Source organism: Rhizophagus irregularis, chromosome 29, assembly GCF_026210795.1.
Source record: "Rhizophagus irregularis chromosome 29, complete sequence".
Lineage (NCBI taxonomy): Eukaryota > Fungi > Glomeromycota > Glomeromycetes > Glomerales > Glomeraceae > Rhizophagus > Rhizophagus irregularis.
The window spans coordinates 1,646,777-1,665,887 of record NC_089457.1 but is presented as its reverse complement, the minus strand read 5'-3'; the positions used below and the strand labels follow the sequence as shown (position 1 = coordinate 1,665,887).

The 19,111-nt window shown below is 30.5% G+C and overlaps 3 protein-coding genes across 3 annotated transcripts; all 3 read right to left on the bottom strand.

Annotated features, from left to right (window-relative positions):
• Nucleotides 1-3,991: 3,991 nt before the first annotated feature.
• Nucleotides 3,992-7,148, bottom strand: OCT59_019705 (uncharacterized protein; the record flags this gene model as incomplete). The annotated part of the gene is made up of 13 exons (XM_066143727.1): nt 3,992-4,200; nt 4,268-4,389; nt 4,455-4,629; nt 4,698-4,828; nt 4,897-5,173; nt 5,240-5,401; nt 5,472-5,666; nt 5,737-5,991; nt 6,067-6,121; nt 6,191-6,422; nt 6,508-6,749; nt 6,831-7,040; nt 7,104-7,148. 13 exons carry the CDS (start codon nt 7,146-7,148, stop codon nt 3,992-3,994), a joined length of 2,310 nt encoding a protein of 769 aa, XP_066005450.1.
• A 3,940-nt stretch (nt 7,149-11,088) lies between these two features.
• OCT59_019704 (uncharacterized protein) lies at nt 11,089-11,655 on the bottom strand (the record flags this gene model as incomplete). Its single annotated transcript, XM_066143726.1, has 1 exon — nt 11,089-11,655. The coding sequence occupies one exon, from the start codon at nt 11,653-11,655 to the stop codon at nt 11,089-11,091; it is 567 nt and encodes a 188-aa protein (XP_066005449.1).
• Nucleotides 11,656-17,190: 5,535 nt separating this feature from the next.
• Nucleotides 17,191-19,111, bottom strand: OCT59_019703 (uncharacterized protein; the record flags this gene model as incomplete). The annotated part of the gene is made up of 4 exons (XM_066143725.1): nt 17,191-17,852; nt 17,932-18,328; nt 18,412-18,489; nt 18,872-19,111. The coding sequence occupies 4 exons, from the start codon at nt 19,109-19,111 to the stop codon at nt 17,191-17,193; spliced, it is 1,377 nt and encodes a 458-aa protein (XP_066005448.1).

Sequence of the window (19,111 nt, the reverse complement as noted above, 5' to 3'; positions counted from 1 at the left end):
TCTCCTCTTTTTGGAAAACAACTCAGCAAACAACAATATTCCTGCAAGATTGTCCATTGGACCTCTGATTGTGTGACTCGACCTAATGATGTTATTACGCTCACTCCTTGTCCTGGTTGTTCTAAACATGTCCCGGTTACCCATACTAAACGCAATCTAACAGATGTTACTCCTTTATGTATCATCCCAAAACTTTCTCCCCTCAGATCTTTAATTCTCCCAACAACGCAGGAGCGTATTAGACATGACACCACCATTATTACTTCGTCTTTTACTTGGGCAGACCTTGACGAGACTGTAAGAACATACCATGGTCGTCTGGACTTTCAACCTAATTTTTCACAAGTAGATGTGATTACTCCTCCTTCTCCTTCTCTTCCTCCCTCTTTGGGCTCGGCTACTCCTCTTGCTTTTGCTACCTCTCCGTTAGCGACTGCTCCTGACAACCATTATTGTTTTTACACCGATGGTTCCTTAATTAACCTTGGCACTCCTGACGTTTCAATGGGTTGGTCTTGGGTTCAAGTCCTCGATGGCGCTGGTTTTTTCCAATCTATCGCTGCCCACGCTCATGGAATAATTCACAATTGGCCTTCTTCTACAAGAGCTGAAATTGCCGCTATACATGCTGCCCTGACAGTTACTCCTCCTTCTTCAACGGTCACTATTTATACTGACTCTCAATCTGCCATAGATGGTCTTCGTCTATGTGCTACCTTTTCTTATTCCAATAGTAGGCTTTATTACAAGACCACCAATTTTGAACTCTGGACTAACATTGAACATCTTATTTCATCCAAATCTTTATCCGTCACGGCTGTTAAAGTGAAAGGTCACTCTGGTAATTTCTACAATGACTACACGGACTCTTTGGCCAATTCTGCGCATTCTTCTCCTTCCGCAATCCTTCTTTCTGATCTGGATCATGTATCTCCTTATGATTTCTTATTAAAATATGATGATATTTTATGCGAATCTAATTCTCGACGTTTATTCAAACAATATTCGCAGATGCTGTGGATGCATAGATTAACGCGTTTATCGCGTTTTAACTTTGCCAGTATTTTATCTTCCATTTCAGATTTCGTGATTGATTGGAATCTCACCTGGTTCTTGTTAAATTCTGAATTTCAGCATGATGCCTCCTTTACTCATGCTCATGCTTCCTTTCATCGCACCTTCAAATTCAAACTCTTTTTGGAAGATTTACCTACCTTGGAACATCTTAAAAGAATTCGCCCGGACTTGTATATCGACATTTTAACATGTCGTTCATGCCTCGACTCCAAGGAAGATTTCATGCACTTGTTTATGTGCAAATGTAGACGCATCGCTATGGAACAGATTCTCCTTGCCTATCAAAAACACTTTATCACAAAACTCCAAGAAGCTGGTGATCTCGTTAAAAAGGATCCCTCTCTAATCATTAACAAATTTACATCTCTTCCTTGTTGGTCCTTTTCTTCTTCAAATTGGGCCTCATATAGTCTTGTCCGTGGCTGCCTTCCAAAATCTTTCGTTGAATTTTTTGAAGAACTTTCCACTCCACGAAACTCAGCGATGAAGGTCATCTCTGCTATCCACAATCACTTTATCTAAAAGATCAGAAAAAGAATTTGGCTACCGCGCTCCTATGATAAATCTAAATGGGAAGACGCGATGAATATTACTCAAAAACTCAAACTTTCTCGGCCTTCTAATTTGCCAAAGTCCTCGTACTTACCTTTCTCAACTTTACCTCCTCTGACCCTTTCCGGCGCCGCACGTGACTCCGACATTGACTATTTAAAGAACTCGATGAAATATGGTTTGCCTTGGTTTAATCACTATTCAGGTTTTATGAGTCGTCTAACGGTGCAATTTACTAACAGCTTTAGCAGGGTGGTGTGTCGATTTTAATAATGGGCGCATTGTTCGTTGGTTTGTTTGCATAGTTGCTTCTTCTTAGGTTGGAATATATCTAGGCGGGGGATCAGGATAGTTTTAGTGTTATGCGATTTTTTCCTTTTCGAATTAATTTTATAGCTTTATTACTGTTTTGGAGACTATATAGTTTTGTTTTTAGTTAATTTTATTTTTCTTTTTTGTACTTTGAAAATTTTATTTTATTTTTGTAAGTTCGTTAAATAAATTTAATAAAGATAAAGGCTACTATGCCATGTTTGCCTTGATAAGGACTGATGACCATGTAATCTTATCATCAGGTATTCTTGTATTTTTTGATAAGGACTGATAACCATGTCACTTGGTTATTGTAAATTGAAGAAAACTATTAGGTATGTAGACTAAGGATGGTGCCAAAATTGCTTTTCCAAATCTGCAGTATTGCGGATTTAAGAATTGAATTGCGCATATGAATCCGCATATCCGCAATGAATCCACAAGTCCGCAATGAATCCGCAAATCAATACTGTATCGCAAATCCGCAATGAATCCGCAAGTCCGTAATGAATCCGCAAATCAATACTATATTGCAAATCCGCAATGAATCCGCAAGTTCGCAATGAATCCGCAAATCAATACTGTATCGCAAATCCGCAATGAATCCGTAAATCAATACTGTATTGCAAATCCGCAATGTTAAATAAAATAATATCAAGTAAAAAACCATCAATTCAAAATAAAGAATTCGTCATCCCGACATATTAAAAATTGTTGAAATTAGAAGTGTTATTTTTATAATTTTTTTTTTGTCAAAGTTATTATACTGAATTAAACATACTATTTATTCATCACAATCAACTTCGTCTGATGATGATATCATGCTATACCAAGACTTCTTTGATTCAATTTTATACACTTTTTACTCGTAATATTTCTGGACAATTTTGTCCACTTTTTTTCTATCATTTTTGGATATCCATCACTTCTGGACAATTTTGTCCACTTTTTTTTCTATCATTTTTGGACATCCATCGCTTCTGGACAATTTTGTCCACTTTTTTTTCTATCATTTTTGGACATCCATCGCTTCTGGACAATTTTGTCCACTTTTTTTTCTTGTATTATTTCTGGTCACCTTATTCCTCGTATTGTTTCTGGACAATTTTGTTCAATTTTTCTCTTTGTCCAGTTAAATTTACAAATTTTCACATTATTGAAATTTAAACTTCACAATTTACAATTAGGCGTGATCTTAATCAATCAACATCTTGTACTACTAAATCAAACTTTAAAACGATATTGATGACAAACTCTTTTAATTTCAAGTTTTGCTCTTTATAACGTCATGTCAAGCGGTCCTTTTAAGGTAAGCAAAGGTCGACCACCATCAGATGTATGGTGTAATCATATGATATAAGGTAACATGCAGTCGATTATATAGTTAATTATTACGACTACAACGCAGCTGTGAGTACGAGTACGTGAATTGAATATCTTGTACTCATGTACTCACATGTACTCACATGTATTCTCAATATATTTGACGAACTTTAAATTATTTTTTAAGTGAAATATTATTACACCGTTGAACTACAGTACTACACTACTTCATTTTTACATTCCTGAAGAGCTTATATATTAAGTTTTATTTTTACCATATTACAATATAACGTATGAAACACGAAATTAATAAAACATAAACAACTGTACATATAAAAGAAAAAATTGCAATTTTCTTTTTTGTAATTAAACTCTTCTAAAATACATGTTATAAAAAAAAGAATACAAATGAAATAAAAAGGGCGAATTTCTATAAAAAATGTTAGACAGATTATTGTTTTCTACTTTTTTTTAATTTTAGTGATTGGTAAAAGACGAATTGTTTTATGTTTTATCTACTAACATCCTTACAGGATGTACAACCTGTGTAAAATAATAAAAAAGCGATCATAGTTATATAAATATTGTTAATTCTAATAAACAACCTATACGTCTCTTTAAAATAATTTTTTAATTATCAGTAATTAACGTCACAGCTTATATTTTATTTAGTTTAGGCACATAACAATTAAAAGCTATAACTTAAAATAAGTTCATTATATAATACTTATTCATTTAACTCCTTTAACTCCTTTTCCTTCTGTGCAATTTCCAATTTCTTCAATTGGTTATCCAATCTTTTTCTTTCTAGTTCTTCCTTACGTTCTTCATATTCCAACTCCTGAATTCTTTTTTGAAATTCTGAGTCATTTTCCTTAACACTCACTTTCTGCCTTTTGTTTGGTAATTTTTGAATTTGGATATTCTTTCGTTTTTCTAAAGATAAATAATAATAGATAAGTAATAAGAATTAAATTTAATAAATAAATAAATTATTAATTACCTTTTCGCTTATTAGCATCTATTTTTCGTTTTGTACCACTTTTATTCTTGCTTGACATAGGAATATTATATTTCTGGTAATTATGAAACCGCCTATACAATGTTAGATCATAGTTCCATGAACTAAAAAATAACTTTGTTAATAATTATAAAATATATTAAATAATTATATAATTAGAATAGCTTACTGAAATATTGCAGTTTTTAATCTCAATCGCGTCCCTTCTCTATTTACATTCGCGTGTGAACATTCAGATACATTAGTATCAAAAGGGGTAGTCATCCAAATATCATAATCCATCAAAGAATAATTATGATTCAATGATGCTAATATCCATGGTGTTTGGTATTCAGTTATCCAATCTATTTATTAGCAATCACGTTAATAACAATATAAATAATACAAATTCTAATAAAATTAACCTATTTACCATGTATTTTCTCATCACCAATAGTTTCTAACTGCTCAAATATAAAATCTACATCATCTTTAGTTTTGGCTTTTAGAAGCTGACGCATTAAAAATTTGCTTTCATCTGAATATTTAGAATTTCTTACATTTCTATATTAATATAAATAAAATAATTATTAGCAATTTATTTGTAAATAATCAAAAAACTTCATTTTTACCTTTCAAAATGAACTGAACAAGACTTTAAAATATAAAGTAAATGTTGCTCAGCACTTATAGAATTACATAAAGAATTTAAAGCTAAAGACAATCCTTTAGCTTGACCTTTGTCAAGATCTACAATTATAGCAGCCCATCCTTTTTTTTCTGAATTAAAATGATAAAAAGATGGCTTTTCTCCTGTTAAATCTTCATAAACTTCAAAGAAAGTTGTAAACATGCATTGATAAATTTTAGAATCACTTCCATTTGTAAAAATTCTACAAAATGTTACAACTAAATAAAAAAAAAATTAATTTATGTTATAATTAAAATCAAAGTTTGAGAATCTTAACTACTTACTACTATGATTATCTTCATCATAAGCATTAAACTCAAATTCATTCATTTCTCCAAATACACGTTTATAGGACATATCTACCATAAAATATTTAAATTTCGACATATGAATAGCTTGTAATTTAATCATACATAAAATAATAACATTTCCACTATCTGTAAATACTAAAAAATAATGATAATTGTATTATTATCTTTAAAATAAATTTATTAAACTTTTTTTATTAATACTTACTAATTCTTTGAATATAATCACGTAAATTTGCTTCATTTTGATTAAAAGCATGAACCACTCCCATAATTCCCTGTCCATGTGGATGTAATAATTTCTGTTCTTTCATTACAATATTACGAAGTTTATCAATATTATTCATTGAAGCATGAATATCTGATAAAACAACTTCTCCAAAAACTGCTTTTATTAATGGACCTTTTTTGAAAATCAAAAGTTATTAAAAATAAAATAAAATAAAATAAAGAAAAAAATCAACAATTTATACCTGAAATTAATTTTCGTGGAGTAGTATCACTTAAAAGATCATTTGAATTTTTAATTAAATTTTTTACATTTTCTTGTAAATGGCCAGGTATTCGATGAGGAGGAGGTGGTGGATGTGAGTGAGTGTTTTTTACAACCATGACTATATATGGACATGATTTTAAATCTAATGGTTCATATTTATGAAATATAACATTACATCCAATTTTTACAAGTGGTAATAGTTCAATTTTTCCATCTTTAACATGAGGGATTGCTATATAAAAATAGGAAAATTACTATTTAAAAAAAATTAAACATTAATTTGTTAATCATATAAATAATTACTTACGACACTCTTTTTTTCTAGATGCACTAGGAATAGTGGTAAAACATTTTTTATCATCCTATATAAATAAATAAATGAATATTAAAATTTATTATAAAATAATAAAACTGAAAAAATATTAAATTACCTCAATAGTACTAATTCGTCCTTCATTTCTAAATAATTCTTTTAAAAGATCTTCATCAATATTAGGTTTACCACTTATATATCTATGTCGCGTGCCAAAGGTATACAAACTGCAACCAATAAAGTACTGATTGGCATCACTTCTATTGGCTTTGTGATATCTTACCACAGGTTTTCCATTACATGTATAATTGTTATAACAACATTTAGTTTTAATTGCAGCAAGATATTCCCTTAAAATTAAAAGAAATTTAATTAAATTGTTATTTGTAAATATTCAATAAGAAATAAATAAAAATTGTAATAATAAATAATTACTCTTGTGTATTTAATCGAATTTGATGTAAAGAAGATAATGTAAAAAAGCTGGGATTTCTTGAAAGAAGGTCAACATCAGGATCTACTATAGTATGAGTCGTGTTTATAGTAAGATCAGAAGCAGCAATACTGCAGAGCTTTAACCCTTGACATGTTTTTTTTTCGTCTTTGCATTTTACTCCCAAATACGGGCAAAAAGTATTAGAATGAGCACCACTAGGTTTTCCAAGACTATACTGAATCTTAAAATAAATGATAGGAAAAATAATTCATTAATTAATATTAAAAGACAAAATAATTAAAAATAAAACTCCATCACTTACATCACCAAATACAGCTTTTTTATCAGCCCAGTTTTCAACATGAAAAACATATGCAATTCCATCATTTGAACTATCAGGATACTCAATGGGAAATAAAGAATGGCGAATATCAGTTATATGATATATAGTATTAATTAAAGCTAATGTTTTTTCCAGTCTCTCTTCATTATAAGCAAGTTCCTGTGGCAATGAGAATTCTTGATCTTCACTCTAAAATAATGAAAACTTTAAAATTTTGTATTATAATATTAAAATATTAATAAATTGTTTTACCTCTGATGAATCAGAACTAATGTTAATGATTTTTAAATCAGACATTTTAGTTTGTTTGAAAATTTTAATTTGGTTTTTGTAGTTACAAAAATAAAACAGAATATAAAAAACGCGATTAAAAGTAAAATTGAAAAAATTTTGAACGCGTTTGAAATAAAACTTTATTGTAAAAAGTTGGTATAAACATGATTACACAATTTCTAAAAAAGTTATTGAAAATAATTTTTATAGATTTATTAATTATAAAATCGTCAAGGTTATTTCCATAATTAAATATAATTAAATGTTAAAATTCTAAAAAATAACTAATTTACTTTTACTGAGAAGTATTCAACTCACCTAAATTGAAAATTGACTAACCAAAAAAAGTGTAATGGTCAATCAAGAATCCACAATGATGTAATTTACTTCAGTTATTAAATGATCGTATAAAAATACAAATAAATTTTTTTGCTAATATATAAATGATCTAAATAATGAGATTTCTTTTAGTTTTCATTTACATTATTTATGTTTTAAAAACAGAAAGCAAAAAAAAAGAATAAATATTAAACAATAAAAAAAAAGTGACTAGTAATATATTGAAATTCTTACTTTAATGCTTTATTTTAATATGGTAGTTATAATGGCGTAAAAAGTCTCTCATTCATAATGAGAAAATTCTACTTTGTTGGTAATTGTAGTGGTGTATTTATTTTATTTTCTTGTTGGTTTACTAGTTCTTATTCAAATGCTAGTTATCAGCTCTTCGTATTTTTATTCTGTAATTCAAACCAGTTAAAATTACATAAAACAAATTCCCTTTTATTAAGTTTAGCTCAATGAGTTTACCTTTAAAAATTCAAGCACGACATTCTTATTAAATAAGGTAAATAAAAGACAATGTTAAATAAATTTTAAAAAAAGTTGAATTACTTTAAGATCAGTTAAGAGTCCAAAAAATGCCAGCATTTCTGTAAATAAAGAAAAATAGCTGGTTTAAATAAATTAAAAAAAAAGCGCGATGAATTGCCTTTTGAAAAAATTAAAAAAAAATTTGCCGAAACTGGTCGTTATACAATTAATGATTGGTACGTGAGTACGTGAGTACAGTGAGTACAAAGATTGTATTGCGTACTTGTGTAATCATTTCAAGTCATATAACTACATAATACGTGATTACATATCTATGTAATGCGTACTCACACGTAGTCGTACTCACTAGCCTGCTGTAGTCGTAATAAATAACAATTTACTGCATGCAGTCGAGAGGACACTATTCAGCAACGTGTAGTTACTGTCGACAATACTGGAGACAAGGAAGGCCCCAAGTCCTCAGTGCACATTTGGCAAACTACTGTAAAAAATGCCCCAATGATGTTTCATTGTATTTTGCCAAAATTGTCAGGAAAAATCTTGCTAAAGAAGAGGAAGAAAGCGCAGATGAAGATGAATCAGATTATCCTAACAAAAGGGTTTGACAAACGGGAATTAAGAATTTTTACGGAGGAGGTAAAATAGAAAAAGGACGGAGTGATGAATTAGACCGGGTGATAACGAAAGCCTACGTGATGTGCAACATACCCTTTAGCACAACAGATAATCCTTGGTTTATCGACATGATAAAGGTGCTGGAGCCAGGATACGATCCACCTTCGTGACGAGTACTAAACGGTACTTTATTGGAGGCGGAATTATCCAGAGTCAATGCACGAGTCAACAATGAATTAGAAAAAGAGTCTAATTTTACTATTGGTAAATCTATAATTTCTATAATTGCTTCAAAATATTTTATTAAAAAAATAACTATCCATATATTTTTATTAGCTCTTGATGGTTGGACAGACCCTCGAGGGAATAGCTTATGGGCGTTTATTTTGCTGACACCATCGAGAAAGGAATATCTATTACAACTTGAAGACCTTTCTAAAAATTCACATACCGCTGAATATTTATCAAAAGTTATAAATGATATAATTTGTAAAGTGGGTATAAGTAAAATTGTCGCTATTGTCAGTGACAATGCTGCCAATGTCGCAGGTGCCCGTCGAATAATCACGAATGAATATCCATCCATTATCAATATACGATGCATCGCCCATTGCATCAATCTGATAAGTAGTGATATTGTCAAAGTAGATCAAGTTAAATGTCTTGTAAAACGAGCAAATATTTTAACAAGATACTTCAAAAATTCAACCCTTGCCAGCACTTGGCTTAAAGAAGCGATTGATGCAAAAAATATTGCAGGTGGAGGGCTGAAAACGTACATCGAAACAAGATGGACGACAGTCCATGAATGTACATCTTCGGTGTACAGATTAAAAGATGCTTTATTACATGTACGTATACTTTATATTTAAATTAATCATAATTAAAACCTAATACTTAAAACCTAATACAAAAATGTTTATTCAATTAGGTCCTGGACAATCATGAACGCGAAATCTCTAATGAAGCTGTAAAAGCAATTTTGAAAAAAAAGGGTTTTTTGATGACATTCGTATTTTATCGGATATTTTGGAGCCGATAAAAAAAGCAATTCTCATGTTAGAAGGAAGTAATGTAACTTTAGCAGATTGTTATCTGCATCTTCTTCATATCGCAGCATTTTTTAAGTCAATGCCAACTGATGATTATAAAGAGTTAAGAAACTCTTGTATTAGCATTTTTAATAAGCGGTAATGTATTAGGTTAGTATCTTTAATAGAAGATTCAAAATTAATGTTTAATTTTAAATATTTTTTTAATAGATATCAAGAGTTTGACGAGGATATCTATTTGTTAGGTTTCTTCCTTCATCCTAAATACCGAGGTAATTATTTTTTTTATTGTTATTTAAATTCATTTAATAATATAAATTTGCAAATTTGTTAGGACATGAAATGCGTGATAATCAATTTGAGCGTCTTAGAAAGTGTGCCCTTTGAATCTGGAAAAACCTTGGGCATAAAAAAAATTCTGGATTAGAACTTGATGCACAACTTCGTGCATACTTTGATAATTCTGAACCATATAACACGTCTTATTCAGTTCATAACACAGCTTACCATTGGTGGAATTCCATAGTTGATGGGAAATTTTCTTCTCTTTCGCGGCTAGCTAAAGTAATATTTTCAATAACCCCACACTCGGCAAGTTGTGAAAGATTATTTTCAGCCATGGGATGGCTCTTTGGTAAGAGACGTATAAATTTGCAACCAGAAACTATAGAGACAATGGCGAAAATATATCTTTATTCTCTCAAACATGCTAAAAAAGACTTAAATTATACAAGTAACGGTGATAGCAGTTCAAAGTTAGATGATGATATTCAACTCATGCTGAATACAGTATTTGAAGAAGAAGAAGAAATTATGAGTGAGAATGATGATGATAGTTTTAATGAACATCAATCTGATGAAACAAATATGAATGATGAAACATTAGATATTGAAAGCACGGTAGATCTAGGACCATGGGCTCTTTATTGATAATTCTATACTTCCAACTATTACTCAAAGATATGATAGTGATGGCGAAGAGGAATGGGATCCGGAACAATTAAACTAATTCTTTTTTTGACTTTTATTTTGCCTATATAATATTCATATTTGTACTTATTGTGAACATTTAATATCTAATAAATTTGATAGTATTTTATAATGCATATCAACAATTTTGTCCTCCCTTTTATTTTTGGACAAAATTGTCCACTTTTGTATTCAGAAAACTTTATTATTTATTTTGGACAAAATTGTCCACTTTTGTATTCAGAAAACTTTATTTTTTATTTTGGACAAAATTGTCCACTTTATAATCAGAAAACTTTACTTTTTTTTGCTTTAGAAACTTTGGACAGAAGCTTTCCCGTGCAATTTGAAAATATGTAAATGTTACGTTTAATTATCTATACATTTAATTATCTATCTAACGCGTATAACTTATGCCAATATAAAATACATGCTTCTTTGTTGATAATGATATTACCCACTAACCAACATATTCAATGTATTCACTATTTTTTTTATTTATCCGCTATATTAATGAATTCCTCCCCCATAAATTCAACTCTTCTCTTTTTTTTTTGTGCAGTACTATCTGGATTAGCAGTAGACAAGATTTCAGAAAGACGTTCGTTCGACAAACTTGAAATTGATCGACGAGTTTCTAATGTAGAAACTTGGGACAAAAATACTTCATAATATTCTTGTTTAACGAAAAAATCGCACTTATGGCACCCAGCTTTCGCAAGTTGCGTACTCGTGATTCCTTCATTAAATAACCTTCGTAATCGATCACATCCTACCCTATTCCTTTGTTCCATTTTGTCGCCAATTTTAAGTACAGACCGCATGAACTGAATAACCCAAGATTTTGTAGTTTTTATATTATTATTAGGGTCAGTTCTTAATTTTTCTCCAAGTTTAAATAGATCATCATAAATTTGGACCAAGGACACCAAATGTAATAAATTAAAAGACTCAGCGGCTATAACAAAATTTTCACATTGTAATTCTTGCCTTCGCCATTGATCGATTCGATCTTTAGCGGATTTCTCATCAACGATTTTGACTGGGTCATCTTTCAGCATTTCATTTAAGTCATTGGATATATCTGATACTTTTAATTCTTCAGAAGCAATGACACTGGTCAAAATCTATGTTATCGGGTATATATCGGGCACCTATATATCGGTGACTAATCAGATATATATCGGGTATTTACATATATCGGGTACATATCGGGTACCCAATATGTCACCGATATATACTGGTATATTTCGGGCACCTATATAATCAGATATATATATATTTCTAATATATATCGGGTACTAATATTTGTATGATACATTTTGATATATCGATATCGATATTCTATTAGTAGAAATAATCTAAATTTGATTAACCGTCATACCGGTCGATCAATCTATTTTTAATAAAAAAAAATTTCATATTCCTTTTATATCCTTACCTCTATTTTTTTAAGTTGCCAGACTCTTTGAACGAACCCGGGCTTTGGAATGTAAGTTGGAAAGATGCGGATTATTTTAATATTAAAGAAACGTTACTAATGTTTCTTTCTCTTGTTTTTTTAGGTTCTGGACTCCTTGGACTATCTCAAACTTTAGAATGTAAGTTGGAAAGGTAATTATTTTAATATTAAAGAAACGTTACTAATGTTTCTTTCTCTTGTTTTTTTAGGTTGCCGGACTCCTTGGAGTGAGCGAGAGCTCCGAACGGGTCAGGTCAGGTCGGGTAACCTATTCTGACCTGACCTGACCCGTCTGACCCGAAAATATTCAGGTTAATTCAGATCACTTCGGGTAATCAGGTAACCTGAAATTTTTACATGAAAAAAAACTCCAATAGTATGTTATTTATGTATACAATTTATAAAATTATTTATATTTATTTTAAATACATTTTATTTTTGAATACATTTATTATTTTACATTAATTTGTTGTTAATGGTTTGGAACAATGTTCCAGTTGGTTCGATTCCAATAAACAACTATTAAAACTTAATAGAGAAAAAAAAAGAAACGTTAAAATGTTTCTCAAAGTCAATTTCAAACGCCACCCTTAAAGAAATGTTTGCCTATTCAAAGTGTCGTTCCAGCAAGCCAAAACCTACAAGGATCAAAAAAAAGAAACATTAGTATGTTTCCATCTTTAATATCAAAAGAATTCCCCTTCTCCCGGTACCTTTGCTGCATAAGTTCAGATTCGTAAGAGTCCAGCGTCCTACAAGAGAAAAAGGAAAGAAGCGTTAAAAATGTTTCATAATTACAAAACACCACTCTCCCCTTCCCTTATTCCTTACATTCAAAGTCCGGGTTCGATTTGTTTCCAAGAGTCCGGCGTCCTAACTCCTAATCCTACAAAAAAAATAAAGAAAGAAACGTTAGTACGTTTCTTTAATATTAAAGAAAAATTCCCCATTCCCTATTCCTTACATTATCCAAGTCCGGGTTCATTTTCAAGAATCTGGCGTCCTAGTCCTACAAAAAAAAATAAAGAAAGAAACGTTAGTACGTTTCTTTAATATTAAAGAAAAAATTCCCATTCCCTATTCCTTACATTATCCAAATCTGAGTTTATTTTCAAGAGTCCGGCGTCCTAGTTTTACAAAAAAAATAAAGAAACGTTAAAAATGTTTCTTAATTACAAAACAGTAACCCCGGCCTCCTTCTCCCACATTACCTTTATTGTGTAGGTACAGTTCGTCCTGGTCTCTAAGGGTCCGACGTTTTACAAAAAATAAGAGTCTGACCTACAAAAAAAAATAAAAGAAAATATAAAAAAAAATGAATTTTTTTTTATATGATGATAAACCGAATATAGCAGTGTCGATTTCAGTTGCTTACCGAACCTAGTTTCGCGTTGCCCCTCCGGACTCCGGTGAATTTCACCTTAATCAAAATTTTTAAATTTATCCCAGTAAAATTCACCAGATGATTTCATATTACACAAATGCGTAGCACATATTTTGTTTTTTGCTTTCTTGTAGTATTATTTCCAAAATGGCCAGCTTTTTCTGGAATTTCTTAAGGTAAGATTTTTTTATTTTCTTATTACTTCGCTAGTTTAATGTTCTTTTTCTTTATGCTAACTTGTTAACTTGTTTTTCAGAAAACAACAATTTCAAATAACTTCAAAGAGTTTAAGGTAAGACTCACTTTTATTACTAGTATTTTGCTATTTTATTGTTTTCTTTATTGAAAATGATACTAACAGTTTCTTTTATTTTCTATCATCCACTTTATTCCCTTTTCATTTTCTATATCCATTTCACTCTATTTTCATTTATTTTCTATTATTTTTTTCGCTCCTTTTGTTTTTATTATTTCATTATTCCCTTCGCCTTCATTTTATTTTTCTATCATGATTCCCTTTGTTCTTATTTTGTTTTTAATTATCCTTTTCATTTATCATCATCCCTTTTGCTTCCATATCGTTTTTCATCACTCCATATCGCTCCATATCGTTTTTCATCACTCCACATCGCTCCATATTGTTTTCCATCACTCCACATCGCTTCATATCATTTTTCATCACTCCACATCGCTCCATATCATTTTTCATCACTCCATATTGCTCCATATCGTTTTTCATCACTCCATATTGCTCCATATCATTTTTCATCACTCCATATCGCTCCATATCATTTTTCATCACTCCACATCGCTCCATATTGTTTTCCATCACTCCACATCGCTTCATATCATTTTTCATCACTCCACATCACTCCATATCATTTTTCATCACTCCATATCGCTCCATATCGTTTTTCATCACTCCATATTGCTCCATATCGTTTTTTATCACTCCATATCGCTCCATATCATTTTTCATCACTCCACATTGCTCCATATTATTTTCCATCACTTCACATCGCTTCATATCATTTTTCATCATTCCACATCGCTCCATAACATTTTTCATTACTCCATATCGCTCCATATCATTTTTCATCACTCCATATCACTCCATATCGTTTTTCATCACTCCATATCGCTCCATATCATTTTTCATCACTCCATATCGCTCCATATCATTTTTCATCACTCCATATCGCTCCATATCGTTTTTCATCACTCCATATCGCTCCATATCATTTTTTATCACTCCATATCGCTCCATATCATTTTTCATCACTCCACATCGCTCCATATTGTTTTCCATCACTCCACATTGCTTCATATCATTTTTCATCACTCCACATCACTCCATATCATTTTTCATCACTCCATATCGCTCCATATCGTTTTTCATCACTCCATATCGCTCCATATCGTTTTTCATCACTCCATATCGCTCCATATCATTTTTTATCACTCCACATCGCTCCATATTGTTTTTCATCACTCCATACTGCTCCATATCATTTTTATCACTCCATATCGCTCCATATCGTTTTTCATCACTCCATATCGCTTCATATCATTTTTCATCATTCCACATCGCTCCATAACATTTTTCATTACTCCATATCGCTCCATATCATTTTTCATCACTCCATATCACTCCATATCGTTTTTCATCACTCCATATCGCTTCATATCATTTTTCATCACTCCACATCGCTCCATATCATTTTTCATCACTCCATATTGCTCCATATCGTTTTTCATCACTCCATATTGCTCCATATCGTTTTTTATCACTCCACATCGCTCCATATCGTTTTCATCACTCCACATCGCTCCATAACATTTTTCATTACTCCATATCACTCCATATCGTTTTTCATTATTCCATATTGCTCCATATCATTTTTCATCACTCCATATTACTCCATATCATTTTTCATCACTCCATATCGCTCCACATCATTTTTCATCACTCCATATTGCTCCATATCGTTTTTCATCACTCCATATCGCTCCATATCATTCCATATCGTTTTTTATTACTCCATATCGTTTTGCAACATTCCACTTCATTTTTTATCATCTCAATTCGCTTTATATTGTTTCATTTTGTTTTACATCATTTCATTTCTTTTCCATTTTGTTTTCATCATCCCATTTCACTCCCATTTTATTTTTTCATTATCTCCTTCAATTCCATTTTATTTTCCATCGTTCCATTTTGTTTTACATCATTCCATTTCACTCCCATTTTGTTTTTTGTCATCCTATTTCGTTTTTCGTCATCTCTTCACTTCTATTTCATTTTCATCATCCTTTCACTCCAATTTCATTTTTCACATTGTCCTTTTAATTCACTTTCATTCACTTCATCCCTTTTTCACATATTCATTTCTTTTCCATCATAAAATTATTAATTGTTAACTGAATTATAAAGGATTATATCTTATGCATTATTATAGGTTTTAAATTAATAAAAAACCTAAATTAAATGGTTAGTGGATGGGTGTAATGGTATATATAAGTAGGGTTTTGTATTATTTAAAGTGATAAAGAGTTTAACTTGCAGTGTAATTCTAGTATAAATAGTATAGTGAGTAGTACAAAGTTTGCATGAACGTTAAATACATTTTTATTAATCCAGATTGACATAAAATCTATGGCCCAATCGCCCAATCAGAATTTGTTATTGTAATCAGGCGATTGATCACATGATTTAAGTGTTTATATTTCGCACTGTGTTTATTTTTTTTTCTTTCCGTCGTAAAAACCTTTCTCTTAAACTTTTTTATTATTTAAAACAAACTAAACAAACTCTTTACTTAGTTATTATGAAATAATATTATTAATATTTTTTATTTTATTTTTATATTTAGAAATAAACATAAAGGTATATTTTCATTATACTTGTTTTTTTCTTTTTATATATATATTTTCTATTGACGTTCTAATATTTTTTTCTTTTCTCCCACTAATGTTTTCTATTACTAACATTTTCTATTAATATTAAATACTACTAATGTTTTTATTAACGTTCTCCTATTAATATTTTCTATTTTACTAACTTTTCTTTTTTCCTACTAACATTTTACTAATATTTTCTATATTTACCACTAACGTTTTTATTAACATTTCCTTTTTTCTCTTATTAATTAATACACTTACTAATATTTTCGCTAATATTTCTTTTAAATAATAAACAGATATAACAAAAGCAAGCAAAGAGGTAATTTTATTATCATTGCTACTTTCAGTAGAACTTTACATATTACATAGTATAATTATGTTCAACTTTATTTGATTTTTACGTAACAGATAGTGTAAGATTTGTATTATTGCTTTTATGTAAATAAATTTATAAATTTTAATAAAATTGAATTTCATTTAGCCCAAATTAAAATAAAAAAAAAGAGATATAAATCTATTAGTTTTAATATGAAATTGTCAAACGTATACAATAAAAATATATATTACCAATATTTTACATATTTTACTACCCAATATATGTGTGTTAAATGTATGATATCTATAATATATATCACTGATATTTTACTACCCGATATGTGTGTGTTAAATGTATGATATCTATAAGATATGTCAATGATATTTGACTACCCGATATGTGTAAGATGTGTATATGATGTTTACATGATGTGTCACCGTTTTTCTGCATTTATACTACACATATCAGGTACCCGATATGTGTAGTATTGTTAAATATCATACACATATATTACATATATCATACACATATCAGGTACCCGATATGTACCCAATAGCACCAATTTTGACCAGTGTGAGTTCGCCATTAAACGATGAATCTGCTAACAAAATATCGTGAAGTTTCTTTCCCTTTTTGAATAATAACAATTGGATAGAATTTAATAATTTGGCTTTATCATCGTCGTCGTCATCATCATCTGAGAAATTACATTTTCGTACAGCGGATTTTGATAACGACACAGATGTTGATGCTTCTAATTCTTCTGATTCCTCCATTTCTGAAGCTAGTGCTTGTGATTCTGCTGATTCTGCTGATTCCTCCACTGCCATTTCTGAAGGTACTTGTGATTCTGCCACACTTGATTTCGCTGATTTCGCCAATGTCATTTCTGGAGGTACCTCCGCCGATGACTTCATTTCTGAAGTTGGTACCCGTGGTTCTATAGATACTATCACTTCTCTAGTTGGCACTTGTGTTGCTAATTTTACTTTAGATGTTATTGATCTTGTTAGTGGTTTCATCGATGTTTCAACTTCCGTGGTTGATGCTCGTGCTGATGCTGGAACTACTTTGTATTGTGAAGGTGGGTTAAATTCATTAATTTCACTGTTGCCAGATTCATCCCTAGTAGAACTTGAATTTGCAGCTTCAGTAGGTTGGAAATTGTTATCCTCATCATCATTAGCAGTACCTAGAAAATTTAGATATAAATATTATAAGAAAAATATAATAATCAAGAACAATTTCAGAATTTGATAAATTTAACTTACAGAAGCTACTAATTTTTGCGATCCATTCATCAATGTCATCATAATAATTCTTCATTGTGTTCCAGCTGCGGTACGCAGGTAAGGTTGTACTGGCCCACATTATGTCAGAAATAGAAACATCATTTTTTATGTGATCTTGTCCGCCAAATTTTTCGATACAGCGTATATTCAAATTTGACCAAATTTTTGTTTCAGTGTCAGAAGTAGAAAGATTATTTATGGATAAATCACTGTTTAACACACGGGCAAGTTCTGAATCGTTGGGTTTAAGATATAATGATGAGCTGGGAGAGGATTCTAGGCACGTGTGTTTGGGTGTTGAATATTGTAACAATTCTCTTAATGATTCATTCACGCTACCAGTTGTACCAGATGTAGTTGAATGTGTATTTTCTGGCTATTATTAGAAAATATATAAATAAACAAATAAAATATAAACAAAATTAAGATATAAATATTAAAATTCATTCACATATTTACCTGTAAACGAATTACTTCGTATCTACCTTTATATAATTCATATAGCGATTTGTAGCGTTTAAGTTCAGCCAAATTACCCTAAAAAGTAATAAATTTTGTTCAGAAATGAAATCATTTGTTCTAAAATGAAATGGTTCTGATACCAAGAGAAAAAAGTGGTCCAGAAACGAAAAGTGGACAAAATTGTCCAGAAACGGAAATTCAAGGGAAAAAAGTGGAACAAAAAAAAATGGACAAAATTGTCCAGAAACGAGAAAAAGGTAGAACAGAAAAAAGTGGACAAAATTGTCCAGAAATGAGAAAAAGGTAGAACAAAAAAAAAGTGTACAAAATTGTCCAGAAACGAGACAAAAAAAGTAGACAAAATTGTCCAGAAACGAAAATTCAAGGGAAAAAGGTGGACTGAAAAAAAAAATTATAAGCGAAATCAAAATCATTTAAAAAGGGCCTTATGGAATACCTTATTGATGAATGTAAAATCTAAAGCCGATTCTTGCAAGTCAAAATAAACGCGTCCCTCATTCTTTTTGAAAGATAATCTTACTTTATCTTGGTCAAAATTACATGATTCAATTTTTTTATTAGACTTAGTCCAAATAATTGACAGTGCTAACGAAATTAATTCTTCGTCTTCAGGCAATAGCTCAACTTTTTTTCCACGAATCTTTAAATTAAGAGCCGAAGAAGGTGTTTTTGACAT